This window comes from Cheilinus undulatus, linkage group 22 (assembly GCF_018320785.1).
Source record: "Cheilinus undulatus linkage group 22, ASM1832078v1, whole genome shotgun sequence".
In the NCBI taxonomy this organism is placed as follows: domain Eukaryota; kingdom Metazoa; phylum Chordata; class Actinopteri; order Labriformes; family Labridae; genus Cheilinus; species Cheilinus undulatus.
Window position 1 is genome coordinate 10,742,168 of NC_054886.1, and position 12,123 is coordinate 10,754,290.

Consider the following 12,123-nt stretch of genomic DNA (forward strand, 5'->3'; position numbering starts at 1 on the left):
GAGCTCTTTGAGTCATTTTGTATGGTTTTGTACATGCATTGTACTTCAGGATTTCCGTCTGTTTTGGCACATTCATTTTACACTCTACCTTTACAAACCTGCCAGGACCGGTTCCTGAGAAGCATCCCCACAGCATGATGCTGCCACCACCGTGCCTTACAGTGGGTACGCTGTGTTTGTCATGATTAATGAGCGTTCCCACAACATCAGAAACAATTAAAACAACACTGTAAAGGCAAAAGCATCACTTTATTTCTTAAACCCTGCAGACACACTGACACTAATAGACAGGACTGGTGTTGCTTTATCTTCAGTGAGCTCAATGTGAAATAAAGGTTCGCTGTAAACATTAACTGATTTTTTTCTGCAGAAATCCTTGACTCTACAGTAATCCATGCATAACAGACATGTAATTTGTCAGAAAATTGACTGTCTAGTGTCTGCTCTGACTTGTGGTGCTTAGTAATGAATAGTAATTCTTATAAATTTGGCTCTTTGTGGCATGAAATTTTGTCTGTGTGTGCACTTGTGCATGTTTCTGCATGTCTTTTGAACATCAGGAACATCATGGCTGTCGTGTTTCCTGCACTGTTGATTTTTTTTGAAACAGAGTATCATGCCTGATATTCAACTCTGACCCACATTTATAGCTCAGAGTGTTTATGTGTCTGTTCTTTCTGATGCTACTTTATCTGCCCAGCTGCTCCAAGTGTCAGTAGCTGATTAAAAATAGACTCGGAGATCAACTGGTAAAATCCTCCTGACTCATGGCAGCTCAAACTTCCTCAGACAGACTCACTGGTAATTTATGTTTTATATTCTGTCACTGGTGAGGTTCAGAAACAAGGAATCATGGGAACAAACCATCACATGTTTGTTTTAGGGGATAAATTAAATATGATGGCAGCTGGTTCATGTTACATTTCACTAATAGAAGTCTGATTCAGGCAGGATGAACCGCTATTAATCATTAACCAATTCAAGCTTATAGTTTCTATAAAAATAGTTGGAAAGTCCTTGGATAAAACCATAGAAACCCAACTAGTTTTAAGCTTACAACTGTGAGTGAAAAGACATTAGGCTGTAGGAATCTTATCCTCAATATGTGTTGCAATATTTCCACCTTTATTTTGAAGTTCTTGTGACATGATCATTCAATCCTTTTTCTCCATATTAGTTTACCCTGCCTATTATGAAGTAATTTAGGTGTGACTGGCAAAGTTAAACATGTTTTCTAAGAGCAGTTTCAGCTGCATGAAGTCAGCAACAATGAGCAGGGACAAACAGGAAGTGATTGCCTCCGAATGGAACAAAATGTTCAACATTAAAATAGTTCAAGCGTTGGGTGCATCACTTCCCAAAAATTATCAACCCAGTCAGCTGGATGGTAGTGCTGTAACTAACCTTCACATCCTATAAAATAAATTGATACACTGAGGGTGACCGCAAATGGCAGCATATATAATTAAGAATTAAACAACAGACTTTTTTTCCCCATTTTTTTTGCAGTAATGATTTAAATCAAGATGAGACCTGATCATAAGTATCAAATGTTTTTTATTGATCGATTTTACGACAATTCAACCCTTTGAATGCCAGTTTAATTGCAAAACCCTGGGATTTGTGATATAAAAAATACCAAAATTATTTTTATATACAATGTGCAAATTGGATTTCCTTAAAGGGCATTATCAAAGCCTTGAATATGTTTATAGTGAGCAACAACTTTGATTTCTATGCATAATAGATATTAATGTTTTTTTTTTTTATTAAAAAATAAAAAAATAAAAATGGATGCTGTACAATAGCAACAAAAATATTACATGTTTTCGTTCACTTTTTTGCATTAGTTTTTTAAAATCAAGATAAAATCAACGATGGATGGTTCGAATTTTCTATTCAAACTCTGAGGAAAGTATGTAATTTTATTTGATCGATTGCCTTGAAAAAAATTGTGATATCAAAATGTAATGTGTCATCAAGAACCTACGAGATTCTGAGCGAAAATAATCATTCATTACGGCTAGTTTGGGTAGTTTCAACCATTTCTAAAGATAGATAACTCAACCGCCCCGAGTTTTCGCTCCCCATTTTATTTTGAAATCCTCATCTTTCTTTTTCCGGTCCATGTCTTCAACTTTGTTGCTCCCTGGTCAGAGGGGTGTGTGTTAGTTTCTAACGTGTGTGGAGCTGATACCGATGAGGAGCTGTCACTGAGGCTGATGGACCCTTCACTCTCCGCGGTATAATCCCCGCGGAGGGACACGGTTACCGGATTACTCCACGTTAATGTCTGTTCTTCGTGTTTTCTTTTTAATATAAACCTTCAAACATGACTTCGGTTTGGAAGAGGCTCCAGCGGGTGGGAAAGAAGGCGGCCAAGTTCCAGTTTGCTGCGTCGTTTCAAGAACTGATGATAGAATGCTCTAATAAATGGTGAGTAAGTCTTATAACACTTTTATACAGAAGATGATACGGGAAGGTGTACTGATTCGTTTGGTTACCCTTCCGAACGTGTCCCAGATAGAGTTAAAGGGATTGACAGCATCATGTGGCACCAAACCTCATTCAGAAACATCTCCGTTTTACTGCCTGTTAGCTAGAGGATTAAACCGACTTTTATGCCTCACTGAGGACATTTTAACCACAATATTCTCAGCGAAACTGAAAATGTTGTTATTTGAAGTGAAAATACAACCTGCAAGCTTTTATTTTAACCGTTACTAAACCGGACAAAGGGCCACATCGTTTGACGGTATCTACCCACAAAACAGAGGATACTTTAGCTATGAAGTGATATTCGCGACGATTTCTGCTCATCTTCACTTTAAAATGATCTGTCCTGTTTCTGCCAAATTCGATACACACGAAGAACAAAATTCAGCTCGTATTTTTGTGGATTGAGTCACCAAAAAGCTAATTTTTATCGGAACTTTTATCTATTTTAATATTAATATTGAAAATACAGTGACGCTGCATCACAGAGCCGCCCCGATAACCTACTTCCGTGTCTGCGTTTGTTATTAAGCCTCCAGTGTGTTTAGTGCACTTTAGTATCATGTTAACCACTTGCACGCCAGGCTTAGGTAAATAAAAAAGAGTTTTACTTATTAAAGAACAGATATATGCTTTAACAACACCACCATGCCAACGAGGGCCCCTACTAGGGATTTTTGGCCCCTAAAATTATTCAACGTCAGGTCCAAAACACAACACTGCACACTGCTTATCCACCTCTAACATTAGTTTTAATGACTAAAATTTCCTGCATGCTTTCTACATTGTACAAATGTATAAACAGTGTTTTCATAAATAATTAATATGAAGATATTTGTAAGTATTAGAGAGTGTGCAGGAGTTTGAAATTATTTTTTGATGATGATCCTTTGCATTTGGTGCAGTTTTTGATACTCTTAACCATTAAACATTAACATTAAATATGTGTAAGTCAATCAGCCTTATTTAGCATGGCAGCAAGTCATAGCCAATGTTATCTGCAGACACTTCACAAACAGAGTCTACACCGTACGCTTTGATATATTATTAATAAAGACCCAACATTAATCACCATGAGCTCAGCACTAAGAAGCATTTAACAAAGTTACAGTGGAGAGAAAAAACATGCAGAAACCTGGAGCAAATAAGAAGAAGTGGGAGATTGAGAAAGATGCAGAAGATGCAGAAAGAGAGAAGAGGACAAATGCTGAAGAATAAAATAGGGAGATGCATATATAGAGAAGAGGGAGATGCAGAAAGACCTGACCATAAATCCATCTTTGCCTTATTTTCTAGTTTATATCTATAATGACGGTACAAACTGTGAAGATTAACAGCACTGACCCTGTCTGATTGAAGACTGAACATTCTGATATCAGCATTAGCAGGTAAGATGCTAATGAAATGGAGAGGACAGCAGTCAAAGTAGAGCAGCTCTTACATTTGCTGTAACATTTATTCATGATAGAAGTAAAGATGATGTTGGTAGATGAAGCAGTTGTAGACGGGTGGGTCTACAGAAGCAGGCCGTCAGTGATAACAGTAATAGTGTGTTTGGTTTCTGCAGGAACAGCCATGTAAACTGGTCGGTCTGATAATAGGATAGGTTGTTAGCAATCACATGATCCCAGATAACCGTTGGGGGTCAGGAAGTGCCGTTAGGGCTGAGTGTGAACAGAGGAAAGTTAGTACTTATGGGCCATACAGATCCAGGCTTTGGACCAAGGCTTTTTAATCCCTGCCTGCTGCCATTTCTACTTGACTTTGGAAACATGTCCTTTTGGTAGTTTCTCTATGCAGAAACCACTTCTTGCCCCCCAAGGGGTCCTCTGCTGCTGTTTGACATCATCTTTGAATAACCTATTATAAGCACTACTAACAGTGAAAGGGGAGGTAATTACTGCAGTTATCAGATTCTCTTTAACCCTTAGAGGGTGTTGAGGCTATTGTTTTTCTTTTCTGATTATTTTGGCTGTGTTAATGCTAACAACCTACATTTTGGAGGATATGTTTTTTATTCAATAGGTTTTTTAAAATACTAACATCAGAACCTGTCACGGGTCAATAATAATCTCTGTAGACTTTTTCTACCCACTCAGGCTGTTCGTGACCAAAAATGTCCCATTGAAACCCATTAAAACCACAATTTATGATCCTCCAGCCATCACAAAAAAAACAAACAAAAAAAACAAACAAACATGTGTTTGTGATATTAGGCTTTCATTTTGAAGTCATTGTTTCAGATTTTACTTTTTTTCTAGTCGCCAAATATCAGCTTTTTAAAATTTTTTTTTCTTTTCCATATTTGGCAGGAGGGGAAATGACATGATTTTCTTGGTTTTCTAAAGAAGCACTATTAAAAGAATGTATTGAAATAAAAAATAATAATAATGCAGAAAAATCAAAGTTATAGCTCATTATTAACAGAATCAAGGCTATGATAATCCTTTTCAAGGAAATCAAATTTGCATGAAAAATATACTATATTAAAAAAAATATAAAGGGGGGCATTTAAACTGGCATGAAAATGGTTAAATGCAAAAGAATTTATCAATTCTTGATATTCATGATCAGATTTGATATTGATTAAAAAATTAATGCAATTTTTTTTTTAAATGTTTAGCATTTTATTCCTATTTAAGTATGGTGTCCATTTTTGGTCACGAACACGCTAAATGTAACAATTTACTTAAATCTCAGAATAATAAAAAAAGTATTAAAAACAAAGTTTTTGCTCATCATTAACATATTCTAGGCTGTGATAATCCCCTTCAAGGACATTCAGTTTGCTTGTAGTATATAATAAGATCATTTTTTGTGTGTTTTTACATTACAAATGTCCAGGGGTTTTGCACTTAAAGTGGAATATAAAGGGTCAAAATCCTAAAAAATAATCATTATCTGGTCTGATCTTGGTAAAGAAAATATGCAAATAAAATTGGGAAAAAAGTATATTGTTTTTAATTGTTATTTATATGCTGCCATTTTTGGTCATGAACAACCACAGTGTAACTATTTTACACCAACAATCAAAACAAATAAGTCATTTTCTTTTCTATGTTTTGCACGGTCACATCCAGCAGCACTCAGCAGGAGTTTGCTGCATTTGGAGAAAACATCCCCACCCCGACGTTCCTCTTAGTCATAATGAACATCATGCTCTTTAGTGCTCTTTAGTGCTGTGTTAGTGTTGGAGCGGCTGCAGTCCTGGCTCTACAGGACGTCCTTTAATTCCATTATCATTAGTCATGGTGCAGTCAGCCAGTCTTTGGATCCTCCAGCCCCGGCTTGTATCGAGCTCTGACTCCAGTTCTTCAGTTTTCAGTAAACTTTTATCCAAACAGACAAGTACCGACACGTCTGAGGAGAGCTGATGCAGGCGCTGTTTAGCAACGCGGTGATGATACTGTAGACATTTCTAGTTCTTCTCTGTGGTTAAGCTCTCCCCTCAGGCACAACACTCATTACTGAATGTGATGCAACACAATATAAAAGGGAAGATCAGCATTTAAACTCCATGAACAGCAATGACCTATGTTTATGATGTTTAAATCATGTATTTTTGGAACTGGGTTTTTGAGGGTGTGTAAGGTGAGAATCCTGTTTTTTAACTATAAGAAATTAGATGAAATAATGTAGGAAGTAATTTAAGTAGTCGCAGTTAATCCAAATGAAGACCTACAAAGTAAAAGTCAGAGGTTTCATTTTTATTAGAATCATATCAAAGTTTCAATTTCTGGTAAGATGACTCCAGAAACAAAAACATTAATATTTCATACACTTTATGGACAAAAGTATTTGGCCGCCTGACCATTCCACCAGCGGGGACTGTAATGACATTGTATTCAAATCCATGTACTTTAACATGGAGTTGTTGGAGACTGTTACTTACCATGAGCCTTTGCAGTCGTTGGCCCCGGTCTTTTGCTTTATGACTGAGTTGCTGTTGTTCTTAAACTCTTCCACTTTCTAATAATATCACTTAAAGTTGACTGTGAAATATCCAGCAGGGATGAAATTTCACCAACTGTCTTATTGCAAAGGTGGCATCCACTACAAAACCGTGTTTGAAGTCACTGAGCTCTTCAGAACGAACCATTTAGGATCACAAATGTTTGAGACTGCATGCCTGAGTGATGATTTTATACACCTGTAGGTCTGATTGAAACAGTTGAATTCAATTAAAAACAGGAGTGGACAAATACTTTTGTCCTTATAGTGTATATCAAGGGATATTGACAATGCTTCTCGTGTCTTTAGGGGCATTAAGATGTAAATATATCACATTATTGACCTACAGTTGGGGTGACATCATGGCTGCTTTTTCTTGTCAATGACAAGAATGTGTGAAATGTGGATCAGCTTGACGGGCTGACTTCCTTATCTGATGAGAAAAAAAGCAGCAACAGTGAAGAATCAGAGAGTTTAGACGGGCTGGTTGACATATTTAGAGGTTTTATTATCAACAACTTTTCCTCCAAGAATGCAGCATTCTCTCAGTGAAAGCTTTAACACACCCTGTGATTAAAAATGTCAAACATGTTCATATAAATATGTTTAGTAGTGTCAGGATATCTAGTAGTAGGAGCTGCTCCGGGCTCTTTCATGCATTTGTAGGTCACCAGCTGAGGCTCACTGCCATGGTAAATGATATTAAAACATGTTTATTAGTAGTGTTTGCGGCCTGTTCTGTAGTAGAAGTTGCTCTTTCATACATTTGTAGGTCACCGTGTTGTACCAGTCAAGCATGATGCCTGTGGTAAATAGATCTGCAGCAGGTGTTGGATTTCTATAAAGCCTCTGTGAAGTTCAGAGAGGTAGACGTGGTTTATTTCTGTCCTCTCTCTCTCTGAACACTTCTCACCATGCACATGGCGGATGTTGTTGAAGTCCTGTAGCATGACACGACTAAAGGGTTACCAGAAAACTTGATGCCAATACTTAGCAGGTTTACATGTGCAGTCAAGCTCAGTTAGGATTTAGGGATGCATGATGATGGATTATTGCTCATTTCGGATATGTTCACATTTCCATACTCATTTTAGTAATTAAGGATACTATACTATACTGATATAGTTTTGCAGTAGCTGAGAACAACCATTTGGGGTTTCAAAATAAAAAATCTCAGTTCTTTAGCTACTTTTGTGTCCTGAAAGTAGGGAAATATTCCAGCAAAAAAACATGAAAAAACTTACCAAGAAACGGCAGGGGGCAGGAATTAAAAATCCTCCGTCGAGTGGTGTCACCAACACTTATGTATGCCCCATTTCCATAAAGCGGTCCGGTTTGGTTCAGTCTAGTTCTGTCATGGTTTAGCTCATTAAACTCTGATCTTACACGTGTTTTCTCAGCTGATGTCTGTCCGGTCTCTCTCGTTCTGATGGGAAATCCATCTCTTTTAGAGATCCAGATCATTTGGCTCAGCTCAGTAGAGCTGGTTGCTTTTGAATGTGGATTAAGTAACCACAAAGGATGGGGGAAAGGAAACCGGAACTCAAACAGGAACTAGCTAGAGTGGCTCACATTAAAGAGCCGTTTAGTAGAAAAGGCTCGTTCGTGAACAGCTCATCATGACTCAGTCTCTCACCCCACAAGGTTTCTTCTGTTGATAGCACATCACCGTTTACATAGAAAGCATGTTTGAGACAAAATAAGGATTTTTATGTGAAAGGGGATCAGCTAGCCTCTTAGCTAAGTACCAGAGTCCTCCAGACTCTAGTCCCCCTTCATCTGGATAGACCACACTAGAAGGTCTGCAGGACTAAGTCATTAGTGATCTGGATCACCTCCTCTCCATGTAAATCAGATAACCTGTGGTAAAAATCACAGTTGTGAGTACTCTGGTAAAGAGATGTTCTGGTGATAACTGCAGAGTACAGGTCCACTTAGAGCTGTAAAGTACTAGCTTTATTTCTATTTGTTCCCAATAGCTGTCCCCACTTCCTGACTCCATCAGGCATTCCTGCGTCATTGGGATCACATGACTGCAACCAACCGATACACAACTTTTTACTGTAAAGAACACCAAAATATTACAATTTTAGAAATCACACTAATTTATTTACGTATTAATTACAATGATGGGTAAATATACCTTTGGAAAATTGTTCTTTGTTGTTTTGAAAGACATCTCGTGACCCCTCAGGGGGTCCTGAACCCAATTTTGGGAACCACTGCATCAGAGTGCACTGACTAAAAATGTTTAAAAAGTTAAAAAAAAAAGTGAATTTCAGTTGCAGTAGGTCCAATGATTACCTTTCAAACTACATAAACTTATTTGTGATATGTACCAATATCATACCCATAATATGATCCATTATCTGAATAAATGTGCGCATCAGAAAGTTCCCATCTGTCCTGCTGAATGATTGGAGATGTCGCTGTATTAAACAGGTTTTGTTCTGACGACACCTGTAGTCACGTTGTTTTCACAGCAGTGGCCTCCTCTAAATCTCACTTCTGTTTTCCTGCTCAGACGCGGTAATCTCACAGTAAACTGGCTGTTAATCTCTCAGGAGGATGTTGGTTTCCCACCGTTCACTCAGCTGTTTATCCTGAACGGACTGACTATCACTCTTCTCTCTCTCTCTCTCTCTCTCACGGTCACAAGATTTAGATTTCTGCTGGCTGAGCTCTTCACCTCACTCACAACAGTTCATCTGTTAAAAACATCCTCTGTTCCTCTCTGACCATGGCTGTCATTCAGTTAAATTAGACAACCACTAGAAACAGATTCATACAGCAACAGTCATCATCAGGAGGATTCAGGAAAGAAGAGGAAATTAATGTTAGCATAGACAATGTTAATGAGGGAGAAACTAGGACTATCCCCTGGTTGTCCATGAGGTATTCAATAACCAGACAGTAGAAGTACAGTGTGAGTCATTGTGGACATTTCTGAAAAAGTTTGGAGTATGGATGCATGATATTATTGGCTGAGATCTGTGTCAGCAGTTTTGAAAATTTCTGATATACAACTGATATATCAGATGTCAGTTCCGCCCTATATGGGAAGTACATCTCAGTCAAATATGTTTGTGGAGGTTTGAGCTGCATGAATAGACTCCTCTTCTTTGGTAATCCTCATTTCTTAACTTTTTAAGTTTAAGGGCTGAAGTTTTAGGTCTGAACTACATTAATAAATCTGTGTTGATTTTGGTATCAGCCAAATTTCATTTGTAAATATTAGCACACTGGATGCTATTAATTTAGCACATTAGCTCGAGTCCACAGAGGAGGGAGAGGGAAATGGAGAGGCGTTTCAAATTATGACATCTTTGGATGAGTGGAGATATGAACTCTACTTTGGTTTTCTTGGACCTAATGGCATGAATGTGACGGTGAAGTTTAAACTGAAACAACTCCCCACTGCTGTGAACTCCACATCAGATATTTCCAAACTCCTACAAAGGCAGCAGACTAACACAAAGCTAGAAGCTAGAGACCCCAGAGCCTCAAGATAACTGGATGATGCCAACACCTACCGTGCAGCCAAGGCTCAATTTACTTTTTTTTAAAGATATGTTTGGGCTTTTTATACCTTTATTCAGAGAGAAGGGCGGTGAATAGATTTGGAAATGGAGATAACAGAATGGGAGATAGACATGGGGAAAAAGAGCTGCAGGCCAGACTTGAACCTGGGCTGCCTGCTTACATGGCTCGTGACCTAACGGCTAACAAATAAATTGCCCATCATTGTGTGTCTGGGACTTCTATTTTTGCTGCCATTGAATCAGTCATCATTATCATTCATCCTTACCAGAGTCATATTGAATTTCTGAATGGCGTTACCATAACAACCTCAGATAATCACAGCCTGACTGGAATGAGACAACCTTCACTACAAGGAATGTAAAAACAGAAATCTGGACCTAGCAGAGGCAGGAACCAGCAGACTGTCGATGGTTTTTCTGTGTGTTTGTGTTCACATCGTGTTAGTCCACTAAAGCTCCATTTTCAACAACAGGTAACCACACAAGCTGAGATACAAAAGTGTTGTTGCAGCATAGATTTTGATGGAAATGTTCATTTCTGTGACCTTGTTAACATAGTTTTGTGTGAGGGGCTGTTCGAGTCTGATTTTTACAACTTTGCTGTCACATTTTTTGTATTAAAGAGCAGAAAGGAGATCTTGTGTCCGTCCTCATCAGATGAAGGATTTTCATTAATTGTAGTGTTCTGTAGTGTCATCTAGTCAACAATCATCAAGTCAACTAATGACTTTATTAACACGACTGAAAGGAACACATGACAGATGGACTCGACTGATGACTAACTTCTCATGGAGCACATTCTGTTTAAGACCTGTCTGGTACTACATCACTTCTTGTGTTGACATCACTCATGTATCCTTATGCTTTTTACTGCATGAAATAGTGCCATTACATTACATTATACTAATGTGGGGATATGTAAGGTTTAACACTGGGTTTATCATGGCAGTTAAGGTCCAGAAGATCTCAGGTAACAGGGAGTAATACAAAAGTAATGTAACTAGTAGAGTAACTAGTTAGTGTTAGCTGGGAGTAGCTCAGTAGTGCAATTCACAACTTTTACTTTTACAGTGACTATTTTGAGTAACTACCCCAACACTATCAAAGAGTTTCTGAGATACCATGTTCATGGTTCAGTGGATTTCCTGCAAACATTGCACAAATGTAAAGCTGGACGAGGAAATGAAATGATTCAATCTCGAAAGTCATGGGTTAAAGGTCAAAGGCCATGAGGCTCTTGTGCATCCCTTGTTTATAAAATTGTATCAAAAAAAACCTCAGCCCTCGTCCCTTCTCTATTATGTTCTCTGTCTGAAAGTTGGAAACTATGTGGAGGAGCATAACCACCAGGCGGTAGTTCTAGTTTAACTTTAATATTTTTTACAATATTTAGCCCTCATTAACACAGCTAAGCTACGGAAAAATCTTGCAATGCTCCTTTTGCATGCTTTTGTTCCATTGGGGCGTTACTAACTGTTTAACGAACTATAAGGTCCCTCTGATGTTGGAAAAATGGAACAATTGGCTGATTTAACATAATTGTTATTTTCCTCTGCTATGATTTCAGGCAGCCAGACAAGCTGAGGGTGGTTTGGATCAGGAGGAACAGACGACACAGCACAAAGGTAACCAGAGAAGAACTACATTCAGTTTGTTTACTTTATAGTGCGCTTTGTAGAGACTGAAATACATATGAATTGTCTGATTATGAATCTTGTATTTCCGTTCTTTTTACCTTCAGCTCCACAGCTGGCAGCCAGGGATTAAAAACCCATACCGAGGTGTGGTGGTCTGGCACGTCCCAGAGAGTTTAGACATCACCGTCACGTTGTTTAAGGTACAAAGAGACATCTGTATGAGTTTATAAATGACTTAGCTTACAGAGGAGAAATGCAGAAGCTTGGTTAAAGCATGGAGTTATCTCGTCTGTCCACAGGAACCTACTGCAGAGGAGTATGAAGACAAAGACTGGACCTTTGTCATTGAGAATGTGAGTCTGATTAATCAGTGTTGAAAAGTTACATATAAATTCAACATCAGTATAATGGCTTTAATATGTATTGGAGTCATTTGGAAACAACCTTCTATTTCAACTCTAATTTAAATGGAACATAAATATTGGTGTTAATTATTT

At 38.0% G+C, this 12,123-nt stretch overlaps 1 protein-coding gene across 15 annotated transcripts in view; it reads left to right on the top strand.

Annotated features, from left to right (window-relative positions):
- Nucleotides 1-2,177: 2,177 nt before the first annotated feature.
- ehbp1l1a (EH domain binding protein 1-like 1a) overlaps nt 2,178-12,123 on the top strand; it is a 46,242-nt gene continuing 36,296 nt past the window's right edge. For 14 of the 15 annotated variants that reach the window (XM_041778665.1, XM_041778675.1, XM_041778668.1 and 11 more), the window contains exons 1-4: nt 2,178-2,436; nt 11,557-11,614; nt 11,731-11,826; nt 11,926-11,979. In XM_041778665.1, coding sequence (XP_041634599.1) covers nt 2,333-2,436; nt 11,557-11,614; nt 11,731-11,826; nt 11,926-11,979 — 312 coding nt within the window. In that variant the 5' untranslated portion in view covers nt 2,178-2,332. Of the gene's footprint in view, nt 2,437-3,792; nt 3,885-11,556; nt 11,615-11,730; nt 11,827-11,925; nt 11,980-12,123 lie in introns of all 15 variants that reach the window. The other variant, XM_041778671.1, reaches the window with a different exon arrangement.